General features: G+C 36.7%; 1 protein-coding gene across 6 annotated transcripts in view; it reads right to left on the bottom strand.

Annotated features, from left to right (window-relative positions):
• Nucleotides 1–16,918, bottom strand: part of bbc (choline/ethanolaminephosphotransferase 1 bbc) — a 122,562-nt gene that overhangs the window by 48,915 nt on the left and 56,729 nt on the right. For 3 of the 6 annotated variants that reach the window (XM_083134054.1, XM_083134051.1, XM_083134050.1), the window contains exon 6: nt 381–539. In XM_083134054.1, coding sequence (XP_082990180.1) covers nt 381–539 — 159 coding nt within the window. Of the gene's footprint in view, nt 1–380; nt 540–3,602; nt 3,735–16,605; nt 16,738–16,918 lie in introns of all 6 variants that reach the window. The other 3 variants (XM_083134055.1, XM_083134052.1, XM_083134053.1) reach the window with 3 other exon arrangements.

Below are 16,918 nucleotides of genomic sequence, written 5' to 3'. Positions count from 1 at the left end.
AACATAATGCTTCCACTCTCTAACAGGGTCTTCTTCAGACAAAGATTCAAACAGTCTGACATCCAACCAATTAAATCACCAAATTCGTTTTGGTTTTGTCATTTGTAATTATTTAATTATTTTTAGGGGTTCTTGTGATAGTCTAGTAATTTCTACAATTGCAATTAGTGTAATAAATAAATATGTTACTGCTATAATAGTTATTAATATAATAGATTCATTACACAACTTTATTCCTAATAAAGGGGTTATATTACTTCATGTTGTATTAGTATCTATATCTTGTAGTATAGTTGGGGCTCATCTCTCTTATTCATATAGTGAAGGATACATTACCTTATACACGAACTACTAACTGGAAACAAAAAGAATACACTTACCACTAGCCTGTTTGTGACTTTCGCCGCCACCATTCCAAATGCCAGGATATATAGGGCAGGATGAGTTTCATAAACTTGTTCTATACTTTTTCTGTATATTATATATGCTGGCACTACCACCATACTGAATGGAATGACAGGTGACAATACACTTGTGCCCTAAAATCAGAAGCATTGAATTATTTCCACAAAATAGGCAATATTTCACAAAGGTTTTCTAAGCCAATTTACTGCATGCAACATTTGAATATAACTAGATCTATTTCCTTCACTGCCTGAAGAATCAAACAGGAAGTAGCAAATCGTTAACCCTTTAATAGTGTTTCATTTGTATTGCTTTGGATTTGAAGATAAGGTACAATAAATACAGCATGGTATCAGAATATATCAAAATTATCTTGCAATTATGCAAACTCCACACTTTTAATCAAATACCAGGTCAACATTGTGAAACAAAATTTAATTTTGTGATGAAGTGGTAGCTATTTGTATATCCTGATTATCTTATAGGTAACAATGGCTCTATACTACTTTGAACCAATGCCACTATCCCTGGCAATACTCCTAGTAATTCACAGATAACAAAACTTGAAAATTTTAATGATTGAAAGTAATTCACAATATTTATAAATTTTAATATACAAATTTTACACTGCAACTATACCATATTAAGCTACCACAGTTTCACTTTAAAATATTCATAACATCATATGAAGCTAATCATTGAATCACAAAATCAATTTCTCCCCCACAACAAAACTTAATTCAAATGGCAGTATGCAAGTTGTGCCACTGAGCTTGAGTGTTTCGATGCTGTCCTTTCTATTTTTATTTTCTTGCTACCACTCAACTAAATTATCATGTCCAGAATTTTTTTAAAAAAAATTATTTATGCTTTTGTACGAGAAAATCATACATTGCAAGTCCAAATCATTCCATATGGGAGCAAATGGATAGATTACACTAAATTCATCATCTTACAAATGATATGGAATTTTATTTTATTCTTATCATTTCCTCTAGAAAAAGCATTTTGATCTGTAAAACTACTATATATGGCATGTAACACAAAGTTGTGTCTACATAACAGTATGCACTTAAAGGAAAAATATGTAATAATACTTCAAAAATATATAACATGAAATTCATGTATATCACTCCCAATATTATAATTTGTCAACATCTGCCAAATATTTCTTGCTACATATTTTTTCCTCTTAATGTAATTACATACAAATCTGGACTCTTAATCATAGCAATGAGGATAATGGGATGAATCCATGTCTGTGCCTTGCGCACAATAAAGCTGCACCTATTGTACTAGTACCATGCAAATACACTGAAAATGATTGATAACGGAACATTTTACTACAAGGTTAATGGAACATTTTGCAACAGTAGTACAACCATAATCTTCTCATTTACTTGGAATGACAAGAGTAAAAATGAAAAAAGATAACATTTTTTGTATATCTTTGTATATCATGTTAAATGTGACCATTGATAAGGGTTCATTCATGTTAATGATTTAAAAAATGTTATGAAATGAAATTTGTGCAACTGTGTTTTAGAAAACCAAAATTATATAGCATTACCAAATATTTAGTGGGTGGTCTTACATTTCTGGAATTCTGTTGCCTTCGATGGCTAGCAGCTATTGTTGTATGCTTCTTTCGTACTGATTGATAAATGCTACAGGATGAATCTCTTGCTAGGAAACGCACACATTCCTCAATAACGTTTAATTTTTGTATGGATCCCTATGAAAATTGATACATACTTACATTATAATAGATGGATTGCGTAGTGCACATACTGAATCCAAACACTTTTGAATGAGAGTCTGGAAACTGGAGAAAAAAAAATGCTAATGCAGAATTTTGATGGTACACTGCCTTTGCCATGCATATTTTGAAATGCACTTGACATTGCTTAAATGAATTCATTCACCAGCATTCATGAACAATAAACACCCGCTGATCCACTGTTTGTCTGTGGCGCACACAATCACTCGATACAGAGTTGGGTCTCAAGGTCATGGGTACAGTCCATCTCGTTGAGAGTTGTAATGTTTCTGCTTTCATAGATGAGGGCTTTGTCCATGTTAATTTTCATGAGGAACCATACAAAAATCACAAAGCTGTTGAGGAATCTTTGCATTTCCTAGTGAGAGAATAGTTCTGTATTTTAAGTGCCTAACATTCTTTGTGACTCTCAGCCAACAGTTAACATCAACTGATTACAGGGGAATCCTGATTTTATGTTCTCATTTTAAGTTTTCCTGCTTTATACATTCAAGCTTTATGGTCCCAACAGAGCAAAATGTTACAAAACTTTCCCACATTTTAAGTTACTTCAGCTTGAAGCCCTGAAATACTAAAATCGAGGTTTCACTGTATTTAGTTCACTATCTATTCTCAAAGTATCCATTTGTAACAAATCTGAGATTAAACAGACAGAGGTATATAGTAATACAGTTCTCAAAATGAAAATGCTATTAATTTTCTTTAACAAGTAACACAGAATTATAATTTTAAAAAGAACTAAACTTAACAACACTTTGGTCATGAATAAAATATGTATGGTACAGCCATTTGCAAAGATAAGAGTGTCCTTCACCACAATCATGCAGTTGGTTTTACGCAGTGTGAGGTTGCAGACAAGATTTGCATTAACATTAATATAATTAGCCCTTAATAAACATATTGCTGTAAAAGAAAAAATGAATATAGCAATAATAATTTGCCTATTTTTGCAAGTGCTTGGACAGTCACCAACACTTCTGGGTTGTAATGATCTCATTGAAAGTCAATAGAGTTGGTACAACACATAAATGTCTGTGGCTGTGTATGAGGAGTTTCTGTGTTTTAAGAGAACTAAATACTTACAAGGCAAAATGCTACACACAACTTGGAAGGGAACATTTTTACATCAACTGAATTGTTCAACAAAAAAGAAAAAATAATACATAACTTCTGTAAAAACAAATAAAAACACTATAAATTAAGTGTCAATATGTAATAAATATTGTATGCAACAAGCTAACTAAACTTTAAAAAATGAAAACCAAACAGAGGTTTGCCTTACAAACACCGCATTCACAAACAAAAGCACATCGCAACTAAAATGTAAAGACAACAAAAGTGTCAAGCACAAACAAATTGAGAATCCCCTCAATGCATGCTACTGTATGCATGCTCAACAATTACACCCACAACTTACAGCAACGGTAGACCCATTCTTCCCAACACCACCAGTAAATATGACAGTAAGATTCGAATGAGCAAGAACAACAGCTACGACTGAGGCTACACACAAGGGCATTAGTTTCATTTCCATTTTAATAATTGGGAGCTGTTTTAAATAGAAAAAAAAATACATTCAAGTTATTACCTACACAACACACTCTGGAAAGAAGATACACGCGAATGCATAGCAAAATATGGAAATGGTTAGTAGCATTCAACTTGCTGTAGCAAGGAAAACGTACAAAAAAGGTTAGTGTTAGAACAAATTGTTAAGAGATGGAAAATTAACACATGCTGTTGCATAGCACTGTATGCGAGAGGAAAATTCTGAAAATTAAAGACAAAAAACAGGCTTAGTACACAGGAAACAAACAATACCGATTGTTGTTCAAACCTACAAAGTAATTACAGTGGTTGGGGTCAACTGTAAGACTACATGTTCACAATATATAGGAAAATATTGAAAGTTCCTAAAAATTAAAACACACAAACAACATATTCAACAGAATTAGGAAGTCAGATCCTAAACGTCGAAGATTAGTTTTTAATCCTTAAATCCGGGGTTTGAAATAAGAATTTTGAATATATTGAAGATATCACTAATACTGTGCATTCTAGGCCTGTAGAAAGCAAAGGTATATTTCAGGGACAATGCTTCATGAAAATTCATAGGAGAGGTATTTAAGCCTTTCGGCACGGAGAACGTATATATACATGTTCTCCTTTTGCGCTGAAATCGCACATAACATATATATACGTTCTTCGCTTTTGAGTGCTTATGAAAATTCTTGCTTGTTTCTATGTGGTTTGGCAATTCTTTCGCTGCAAAGGCTGGATATGTTAGTAGATAACTTGTCCGGTAGGTGCAGCACAAGTGTGGTTTCTTAGTTTTTCTTACATGTTTAAGAGTGACGCCCCAGTTCTATGCTTTTTGTTGAGTTTGTACAATGGTCGACAATCCTGTCCCAGGTTGTTCCCGGCGAATACTCTCCCCTGATGATATTCAGCGGTGTCTCGATGAGATTGTGAATGATTCAGGGTCCGAACATGAGGAAGAGGATGCGGAAAGTGATGGTAATGATGAGACTGTAGCGGCAGGCCCATTGAGAGAAAAGGTTAAGAACAAGGGGTGGTTACAGACATGATATTCAGGTGCGAACCAGAGGTGGAGGGCAGACAATGATAAAACGAAGTAGGCAAGTTCCAGATGTAGAATTAGGATGGACTAATGTTGACATTCGTCCAAATGTTCCTAATTTTGTTGGTCAACCTGGTATAAAAGGGAACTTGTGTGGAATAGAAACGCCGTACCAGGTTTTTTGTAAATTCCGGGGAGAAAACCTGACGAACAGAGTGAAGCATGAAACAAATGTTTATGCTAGACAGCAGATAGAAAAGGTGAAGAGGGCAGGAAATGTGTCCCCATTGGAAATCAGTTACATTTTTTTTTTAAATGAGAATAACGTTTGCAATTATCATTCACATGTCCCTTGTTAGAAAAGACAATATTGAAGATTACTTGAGTGTGAAAGACATTTTGAAAACAAATTACTGCAGAACATTGGGCATGCCTCGGGACAGGTTTAGATCAATATTTGCATTTTTGCATGTGAATGATAACACCATCTACTGACCAAATCAAAGTGCATCCTGTTGCCGACAAATTGTTGGAATATTTCCGTACTATTTATGAACGAGAAGAACTAACAGTTGATAAAGATATGTGCCCTATTTGTGGAAGAGTTCGATTTAGGGTATATATAAAAAACGAACCAGAGAAATATGGCATAAAACTTTATGAACTTCGTGAGGCAGGTAGTGGTTATGTTTGCAATTTTGAAGTGTACACCCGTGCTTCTAGTGATAAGAACAACACACGTAAGAAAGAGAATATGGTGTTACCAATGATGAACCGTTTGCTACAAGATGTTTTTGGCAAAGGTCATACAATATACATGGATCGGTTTTACACTTCCCCAGAACTTGTTGACATGATTTGGTCGAAACAAACGAAAGCTGTTGGAACAGTTATTGCGGGGCTACCAAAGGAAGCGTTCAGCGAGCAGCTACATAAAGGTAGTATGATGTTCAGGTTCAAAGATCATCTTTTGGCTATCAAATGGAAAGATGTCAGAGATGTTTATGTTCTAAGCAGTGTTCATAAAGCAGAAATGGTGGAGACAGCAGCTGCAAGAGATAGGGTCATTCCATGTCAAATGAACAAATTTTAAAATAATTGGTTGCATGACCATTTTAGAAAAAAATCATTTTTAGTACATACATGTTTCTAGATATCAAAACTAATGTTCAAAACAAATATTGTCTTTAGTTCTCCAGGGACAGCAATTTTTTCAACATGGTGCATGGCTTTTTTTGCTCATGTAGCAGTATACAGAAACCTTAATATCTCAAAAAGCAATATTGCTAGAGACCTGAAACAAAATTCATTTTGTAGATAATGAAGTATACTTTCTATGATATTCAAGTATGTTCCGCTTAAAATTGCATTGTAAGTACGAAAATTATGGTGAAAATTGGGGTAACAATAGTTAAAAATTGGATTTTTAAGCCCGATTTTTTCAATGAGGGGGTTTAGTGTAAGGCTTGCTTTAATTTTTATGTGTAGACCTGCCTGTAGGGTATCTGTAAATAAAATATCAGTTCTTAAAAATGCAACTCTTTTTTTACAGCATGGATTCAAACATGGCCGTTCATTGAATTTTGACTGTTTTCGGGTTAAATATCTCAGATGGGTTCTCTTGAAAAATTCTGAAATTTTCACAAAGGAAGTCCTGCACGAACCTAACTCACAGTAAAAATCTCAACTTTTAGATTCAATTCGTTTTGGTCAATATTGCAAAGTAAGGTTAAACTACATCCCATACTTAGAATAATGAAGTTTTTTCGAAAAATTTGGGTTAAATAAAGCATCAGAAAATATAGTAACACAAGGTTTTAATACTTGAATTACCAGAAATTGAAATTACAAGGTATGACAATTGAAAATCTGTGAAATCTCATTAGGTACTCATGATCAGTTGGTGTTGTCAGCTCCAGTTTCCTATTCATTCTCTTTGTCAAATCAGGCAGAATTCTTTGTTCTTTCACTAAGTTCCAAAGTAAATTATCACAAACCTTCAGTTCATCACACATATACTTTTTTATTGATCAAGTGGTAGCAATCAAACTGATGATTTTGACCTTTTCAACATTAGTTTTCGCTAATTTACATTTTTTTCTTATAATTTCAATTATAAGATCGTACTGGCCATGCAAAGGATTGTCACACTTGCCTTGTACTTTGTGAAAAGCAACTTTCGAGTTTCCTTTGCACTTCTTGTATGATGTGAATAGTTTTTCGAGCAAGAGCACTTTATTGTTTTCTGCAATCAGCCTCCTCAGTTTTGAAACAGGAGATACATCAAAAACAGAACAGACTTCATGGATTTCCTTTAGTTTGTCTTGGGTTGGTACTAAGACATCATTTCCATTCTGGCATTTAAGTGAGTCACTTTCTCCAGACATGAAAATTTTACTCCTACATGTCAGGCATATTGATTTACCTGGTATAAGGCTTACTTAACACTTTTATGCCTTACCATACGATGCAAATTGATTTTAAAAATTCCCTTACTTAACTTTTTCTTTAAGTGGAACGTCTGAAGATCACAACATACTTTACCATATAAAAAACTATTTTCAATGGTATTTGCATATTGTCTCTAAGCCATCCATCCACCTGTAGTCTTGACCTAAGAAGTGTTTTATCATTTTCACTGAGTTCGTTAAGATTAATTAGGTCTTTGGGAACCTTACCAAAAGTGTATTTATGACAGTCCTCTCCAGCTAAAAATTCTACAGAACACTCCATTTCAAGTCACAGATAACAAACATTCATAAATCACTACTCTCGGCACATTAGGCAAAGGAAGAATGACAGCAGAGATTGTCCATGTACATATCAACTCCAGGCTTGCCTCACATCCTATCTCTGAATCTTCTGCTGTGCATGACTCACATCTACTTCAACGTACGTCTTTTCTTGAAAGGAAAAAAAAAACGTGGAAAATAAAGGAAACAAAAATAATATATTCTACAAGCATTGACTCTCCAAAATAAATAGCCTATTTTCAGCAGAGTGCCCAAGGAGGGGTTGGTGGGAGTCATAACCCAATACCTTTGGCCTAGTATTCCATAAACAATTATGTCAAAGGCAGGATAATGTGGCAAACACACGGCTGTATACTAAAAAAGTATATGTAACCCCCTGCGCCTCCCTTTCAAAATTCCTTGGCATGCCACTGCCTATGGCCACGGTGGCTAAGTCGGTAACGCGTCTGACTACCATGCTAAAGGTACCGGGTTCGATCCCCAGCCGGTTCAAATCCGGGAACTTTTCTAACGTTGGAAGTGGCCCTGGTGCCCACCCAGCGTCGAATAACATGGGTACCTGGGGGAAACCCTGGGGGGTAAAGGCGGTCAGGGGCATGGTGCTGATCACATCATCAACACTCACGACTGGATCAAGAAAGTGTGGGGCGTTACCCCCGCACCCCCTATATGCCTTCATGGTGTGGTGCTAAACACAGGGGAACACTTTACCTTTTTTTTATATGCCACTGCTTATCTTGTACTGCTGCATTTAAAAAATGTGGGGGAAGCTCAGTTTTGGAGCTGACAATACCAACTGGTCGTGTGTACTTAATAAATCAAACCTTTTTCAATGAGATTTCACAGATTTTCAATTGTCATAGCTTATAATTTCAATTTCTGGTAAGTTAAGTATTAAAAACTTATGTTACAATATTTTCTGAGGCTTTATTTACCCCAAATTTAAAAAACAAAAAGAAAATACTTAAATATTCTAAGTATGGATGTAGTTTAACCTTACTTTGCAATGTCAGAAATTAGGTGACATACATTACCTCATATTGACCAAAATGAGTTGAATCTCAAAGTTGAGATTTTTTACTGTGAGTTAGCTTCATGCAGGGCTTCCTTGTGCCAAATTTCAGAATATTTCAAGAGGACCCATCTGAGATATTTAACCCCGAAAACTGTCAAAATTCAATGAACGGCCATGTTTGTGTCCATGCTGTAAAAAAGGGTTGCATTTCTAAGAACTGATATTTTATTTACAGACACCCTGCAGGCAGGTCTACACATGAAAGAAAAAGCAAGCCTTAGACTAAACCACTTCATTGAAAAATATCGGGCTTAAAAATCCAATTTTTAACTATTGTTACACCAAAATTTTTACTTACTTATGATGTAATTTTAAACTAAACATACTTGAATATCATAGAAAGTATACTTCATTAGCTACAAAATGAATTTTGTTTCAGGTCTCTAGCTCTAATGGTTTTCAAGATATTAAGGTTTCTGTATACTGCTACACGAGCAAAAAAAGGCATGCACCATGTTGGAAGAATGGCTGTCCCAGGAGAACCAAAGACAATATATATTTTTTTTTTTTTTTTGAACATTGGTTTTGATATCTAGAAACATGTACAAACGTATATACTAAAAATGATTTTTTTCTAAAATGCTCATACAACCGCCATTGGATAGTTTGGCATGGAATGAACCGGTAGGCATGTGAAGATGAAACCATCTGCTGTCTTGGACTACAACAAGCATAAAGTTGGCGTGAATCGTAATGATCAAAGCCTCTCATATTATGCATTTAGAAGGAAGAATGTCAAATGGTGGAAGAATTTATTCTTTCATTTTTTTTTGATATGGCAATTGTAAATTCCTGGATCGTATGCAGGAAGTTTGTAGTTAATCAACAAAAAATGTCACAGGAAACTTTCTATGCTGAGGTGGCCAAAGGTTTTATTGAAAGTGCTGGATTGGAATTGCAAGATGAACAGGTTCTAGATGCCCAACAGGAAAGACCGATTGGCCGTGGACATTTTGGGATGGCAACACTGACGTTTGAAGAAATATACAAAACGTTTCTGTACGATAACTTCTATCCCTTCGTATTTTGAATCAGTGTGCAAAATTTCATGTCTATATAGTAAATAGTAACAGAGCAATTAATTTTCACAAAAGGGTCAAAATCATATGTCGACTGTGAACTATCCAATTATATCCATATGCGCTGACAGAACTATATAAAAAAGTGCAGATTCACGTTTGGCCTACAATACATAGGCTATTTGAAATTCAACTTCCAGTTGGCTCGTATGAGCAAATGGCTTACTGTAGAGGCACAGTGCATGTGCAGAAATAAGCTGTTACATGTTGACTCACGACATGCCAAGTGTCGGTCACTGTTCAGGATGTGGTATGTAATGAGCGGAGAACGATGGCTGGTACAATAGGAGCTCCTGCCAAATGCAATGTTCATGACGTAATTTGCTTTTTGCAGGTGGAAGGCCACAGAACAGTTGAAATCCATCCAAGAATGAGTGCTGTGTATGGAGAGAAGGTCATGAGTGAAGGTTGTGTGAGGGAATGGTGCTGGGAATTTCAAAAGGGACGAACTGGTGTACATGATGAAGATGGGCAAGGAAGACAGTCAATCGTAATGGTTGACCTTGTCGAACAAGTGGATAAAGTGGTTCACAAGCACCACCATTTCAGAATATCAGAACAGTCTCAAGAATTTCCTGAAATAGGACAAACCCATTCTCTATAAGATATTGACTGTGAAGCTGGGTTATTACAAGTTTTGTGCAAGGTGGGTACCAAAATGAGGAGCTGATGGACAGTGTTCGGGAGTGGCTGAGTTCCCTGGCAGCAACTTTCTTCAACGAGGGTATAACAGAAGATGGTGCAACACTATGACAAATACCTGAATTCAGGTTGAAAAATAGTTCAGGTGTGTGTGTGCAACTTTCATGTTTAATAAATATGGGTTTTCCTTATTTCTGATTTATTTAATCTCTCTCGGAGGTTGATTTCCAAATGGGCCTCATATTGTGCACAGAAAACTGTATAAAAGTAGCAGTACTGCTTGGCATGCTTGAGACTTGTATTAGTGTCCTGGTAGTAATATTTTTTCACTCTATTTCTAGAATTGAGAATTTGCCTTTTTTAAGCCTGATCATTTCTTCAACAATACTTCTGGACTTTCAAAAAATTACTTTCTGATAAAAATATATTTCAACGTTCATATCTTTTTATCAAGAACTTGATGCTTGCTTCTGCGTGGTATCAAACGGTCAAGAAAATTCGAATTAGCCAAGAGCCAATTGAGGGCAAAGGCCTCCAAAGTGGTTTTCTAAATTAGGTGACATGCAGTCATAATAATAAAGTAAGTATTTTCTCAATTCTCAACTTTTTGGAGTGCATACTCAATTTTGTACGAATAAAAAGGATGAAAACCTGCTCACATGGTGAGCACTTACTTCTGCAGTGGCTACATGTTCCAGTGCTCCACTTTTGTTATGAATAAAAATAATGCTTGTTCTCAGAAATTGACCACGTGCTTATACAGGGTGTTGCAAATACCTGTTACAATGCTTGGGAGGTGATTCGACAAGTAAAAACAAGGAAAAAATGCCATTTCAAAAAATGTGACAGGTGTGCGAAAATCGCCTCTCACCATGTTTAAAGCACAACAACTCAAGAAGGAAGAAAGATATCAATGTCGGATTGAAAGAATACAAAGAAAGTCATACCTCACGAATACAATGGTGCAGCAATTGAGGCCCAGTGTAAATTGCGCAAGGGGACTCTCAAAGAAAATGGGGAATTCCCTGATGGAAAATACAGTACTACTTCGAGATAAACAAGCCAGTGTGTTCCTGCAATAAACTCTGATATCCATCCAGTCCACATCCAGGCTCACTGTCACAATCAATTCAAGTTCAGCGTGATGGTTGAAATTTAGAGATGCAGATAATCACGGAACTTCAGGCATTTTAAAATTTAAAACCCCCGAGACTCGCCCTCGTCCCGAACAAGGACCCTCTGTTCTCAGGGGAGTGAGCGGCTGGTCAGGCCCGGAATCAAAACAATCGTCCTACACATAACAGGCCCTCGCAGACGGACATAATTTCTACGAGCGTGCCCGCCAGTCTGGCTCAGTGACAGTGAAGTGACAAGGGTAAATAGTACGGAATCTTGAACTACAACCCTGCCCAAAAATATCTGTTCGCCTCAGTGAAGTTTCGACAGCCACAGAACGCATAACTTTAACGAAGTGTCGAGCTGTGAGCAATAAAAATTAATTAGAACATACTATTCGTCCTCGAAATCAGCTCTCAAACAAGGTGTTATTGTGTTTTTGTGCTAGCGATTATCACCCTTCAGTGTAAACATGACCACGTGTGGGCGGAGTTAAAAGTTTGACGACCAATAGAGAAAAAGGACAATTGCTCCCGGAGCGGAGGAACTCTAAGGAAAAAGAGGAAGTAGGAACTTGAGATTTGACATTCACACTCGCATTCAGACTCTCGCTTCAGCACCTTAACGTGTCGGAGAGGAAAGTATTTTCTCCTCACCTGACAAAGTTTAGACTTTTGGTTTTGGACTCAGTTTTCAACTTTAACTTTTTTAACTTGTTAGGAAATGGTGCGTATGTAAAGACTAGTGCTTTAATGCAACGCTAGCCATCAATGGTCTGCGCTGCTAAATTGTTTTAACCCAGTGCATCACTGTTAAGTGATCGTGTATTGTCTGCATGGTGCATGTGGAGATGGGTGGCAAGGTGTTGTAAGTATGTCAACTACAATGCATTAAATACTATGTCATAATATGTTTCAGTGTTCTGATTTCTTCTTGTAATAATAATTTTGTCATGAACTTGGCTCGTGAATGAAGACCAACGAATAAGGAACCTGTGCATCCTAATCCGTTGGCCGAACTTATTGGACCGTTGACACGATGCACCATCCCGTGTCTTAATTATTTTGGTACATTTATTTCTTTTACATAAGTGAACATCTATGCCTAATAACTAAGACAAGATTCGAACCTAAACACTCTTAATTTTCTAATATACACCACAGCAACGTGCTCGCGTTCTTCAGGAGGAGGGATTGCACCCATACAAATTGCATAAGGTGCACCACATCCTGCCCAGAGACGTTCCCCTATGCATGGATTTCTGCCAATGGTACGTGCAACAAACTGTTGCCATTCCAGATTTCCCAACAATAGTTTTGTGGACCGATGAGGCAATGTTTACCAGGGACGGCATGTTCAATAGCCACAACAGGCACGTTTGGGATATGGACAATCTGCAAGCAATCATTGTGTGCCATCACCAACATAGGTTCGCAGTGAATGGTGTGGCGTAGTAGGTGACCACTTTATAGGCCCGTACATTCTGCCCTCTACTTTGTGTCGTGGGAATTATGGGGTGTTTCTACATGACGTATTACCTGAACTTTTGGAAAACGTGCCACTGGTAGGTAGAAAACGTATCTGGATTCAACACAACGGCGCCCCCGTGCATTTCGACCAGGGAGCTAGGGCGTTACTCAACGATATTTTCGGTGATCATTGGATTGGCAGGAATGGACCTTTACCGTGGCCACCTCACACCACAGGATTTCTTTGTGTGAGGAGAAATGAAAAGGCTCGTGTATGACACCCCTGTGGAAAGTGCTAAGGACCTCGTTGCTCGTGTTAGTGCCACTGCTGTGACAATTGGTGACATGCCAGAGGTATTTGCGCATACAAGACAATCAGTGTTTTGCCGATGCCATCTGTCTTTAAGTCAATGGCGGACATTTTCAACAACGTGTCCGAGTATACCGGTGTTTGTGAGACCCTATCAGCACCGCATAGTGTCCTTTAGTGAAAGGTGCGAGTGAAGATGCTGGAGATCGCTGTACTACATACCGTCGATCTGCATGAGCGGAAGTTGCGCTTCTCAGGGGAATCCCTTCAAGACGTGCTGTGCCTGAAAATGTTACACGCCATTGTGTGCATTTTCTTGCCATTCTCAGTCTTCATTCCTTCGAGGATTACACACTTTCTTTAGGGAGCTCTCTTGTAGTATGTACAGCCTGACTACATGTGGGATGGTGTCCCAGGAATGGGACATGCGAAAAATTGGTTTCTTTTCTTCTTCGTACCACAATGTGAACCGTGTGCAACAGGAGATTTGCAGTTAATTTCCTATTTCCCGAGTGTGGGACAGTGTCCCAGCAGTAGTGGGACATGTGGACATACATAGTCATTTTTTACTGGCTACATTCCAATCTCAACATTATGTAGAAAATAGTAGTAAATTTCCTGTATTTTCCATCAGGGGATTCCCCACTTTCTTTGAGAGTTCCCTTGCGCAATTTACACTGCACCATTGTATTCGTGAGGTACAACTTTCTTTGTATTCTTTTAATCCGGCATTGATATCTTTCTTCCTTCTTGAGTTATTGTGCTTTAAACATGGTGTGAGGCGATTTTCGCACGCCTGTCACTCAAAAATGGTGCCGTTTCGACATTCTTTCACATGGCATTTTTTCCTTGTTTTTACTTGTCGAATCACCTCCCAAGCATTTTAACAGGTATTTTGTAACACCCTGTATATACCGCACACAGTATGTCTGTGTATCGCCAGGTCATAAAGATGATACTACAATGTACGAAAGGTTCTAGGTTGGAAACTGGAGCACATGCTCACAAGCCACTACTCTGTGGCATTTCGAGCATGTGTTCATGAGAATCTACTCATTTTTATTAATGCAATGCATGTTCAACACATTGAGTAACATCACAAATGTTAGTTTTTCTTGTATGTATGCATTGCTTGCATTGTAGAATTATTTTCTTGTAGTTTACTGTTATTACAAGCATAAGAAAACAGTTTTTCATGTTTTTGTGAAAACAATGATGACTTTGAATTACCTGACGATATTTGGGATTCATAATTTTTAATAAAAAATAATGTGAAAAAAAATATCTTCAATTGCCCTAATGATAATGGCTCAATAATGAAACTTTTCAGGTGCTGGCACTGGGGGATTTTACTCAGGACTATTCACACCTAAGGCAAGAGTGCCAACTATTGAGCTTCTAGAAAGCTAGTTTTTTCCTCTAAAGATTGAAATGACAAAAATGAATAATGAACTTGAAGTTTGAAAAAAAAAAGGAAACATGACATCAATCTTGCACCAAGTTACTCTTACATATAAGCCAATGGAGCATTACTCTGAGGCATTAGTCAAAACTTGAATAGTAGATTTACATAAGCAAACCATTTTTTTAATGGGGCCTCACGACTACCTAATAAATGTAATCTCATAATATAAATAAGAGTCAGTTTATTTTGCTTAACAAAAAAAAAAAAAAACTAAAGTAAGCTCCATGTTGCAACAAGCTTTTTGATTTGATTTCTTGTTTCAAGTCCACTTATATGCACAGACAGATTAATCGGGACTGGATCTACAGTGTAAAGTGCAACTGGACCACTGTGTCTCTCCACCGGGTATCAAACCAGGACCCTTTCATTACAAGGTAATGACATTATCACTACACCACCAGAAAGGCCCAACAGCCTTTTGAGAATCAAAGTTTGCAAACTATGGTCGGGCATCCAGGTCTATCACTGCTGTATTCTGGCTTTCGAGATCAGAGTTGGCTACTATATTTTTTTAAGTAGCTCACCAATTATCCTCACTATGCTGGGTCAAAGCTGAAATTTTGGAACACCCATCAGTGATCAAACCCAGGATTGCTTAAAAGATGTGTGTTCACAACCATGAAAAACGTGTGTCATATTAACCATCAATTTTAAGTCCAATGCTTGTCAGTCTATCTCATAAACATATTCTTTCACAATATTATAAAATAGATTTGAAAGGAAGCCAGAACTGGTAAAGGTTAATTTCACATAAATGCTCACTTACTGTTATGCCAACACACACACACACATACGTACACATATATTCTCTTGAAACCATTACACTTAGTGGCTAATAGTCTTGGATACAAAACGGAAATATGCTACAAAATTTTGAGTAATTAACTGTGTGTCGGATTTAAATATATGGCTAAGAAAATATTTTCACAAAATTTGAATGCCAATCCTGACTTGGCAAAATAATTTTAGATCTTCAAAATTTCTTAACAGCCAGGAACAGCCAGAAATCTGGCAATTCAAGAATTCCAACTGTTGTGAACCCTCAACAGTCTGCAATGCTGAAAGATCCAAGTTTTCACGATGAGATGAACTGGTAGCAAATTCACACTTTTCTGAGGTATCAAGAAATGCAGAGTCTGGAAATCCTGAATGCTTCTTTTGACCAGTCTTGCATATCTCTGAATTTCAGTTTTGAAGAATGATGCATTACTGGTGTTTTAAAAATGGTATCGGCAAAGCCCTACAAATTCTATTACAGATATTCCAGGAAGATCAAATTCTATTACAGATATTCCAGGAAGATCAAATTCTATTACAGATATTCCAGGAAGATGTTCACACTAGAGTACTGCATGGAACCACTTTCATTAGTTCGTACTCATTCAAGTCTCCCATTATCAAGCATGCTACGCTCTAGCATCTGTAGAATTAAATATCATTTTAATGTGACAATAATCACAGGCACATGTATGCAAAATATCTGCCTTGGTAGTTTAATTTGTCATTGTGTTTTGGTAAGATAAACTAAACTACATTTTAAGATGAAGATGGTGATTATGTGAAGTTCCAATTCAACTGCATCTTTCAGTTCAGGATCAATATTTGAAGGCCCACTACCACAGACAAATTCTTCATGTTACTCTAAGATGACCTCAAATCAGATTCAATTTTTTTCAATTGAAATAAGGCATAATTGTTTTTCCTATAAGGAATTTCCACTGTACTACACGGAAGAAGAAAACAAGTGAATGGAAATTTATCTAGAGAAAAAAAGACACATTTACATTTCAAACAAAATGCAACGGATAAAACAAGAACCACCATTTTGTTATTCTGCATGACCAACAAACAAAACCTACTTGAGGAGTCAAGCCAGTTAAAAACTAGCAAGCTTCAACATGAACAATATAATTATTCCATGATAACTTACAGCAACTGTCGAACCATTCTTGCCCACGCCACCTCCCAGGATCACTTGGCAAAACATAATAAAGTTCACAGTGAAACTGACTAGAAATATCATCGAAGCTAAATGTGCCAGTTCAATGCCTACAATTGGTATCTGGCAAAGAATAAGACAAAATCTTATTAACAATGTTGCACATGTTAACTTTTATGTTAATCAAGCATACTTTTCCTTGGACGACGTCTGAAAAGGAATTGTATTGATCAATACACAGCAATATGAATTACACTCTTTTTTATGTGCAAGGAGCTAACCAAGAAATAGTTGGATAATGAAA

The sequence above is a fragment of the Lepisma saccharinum genome, chromosome 13, assembly GCF_977018435.1.
Source record: "Lepisma saccharinum chromosome 13, izLepSacc3.1, whole genome shotgun sequence".
NCBI classification, from domain to species: domain Eukaryota; kingdom Metazoa; phylum Arthropoda; class Insecta; order Zygentoma; family Lepismatidae; genus Lepisma; species Lepisma saccharinum.
This window is presented reverse-complemented; position numbering and strand designations above follow the sequence as displayed.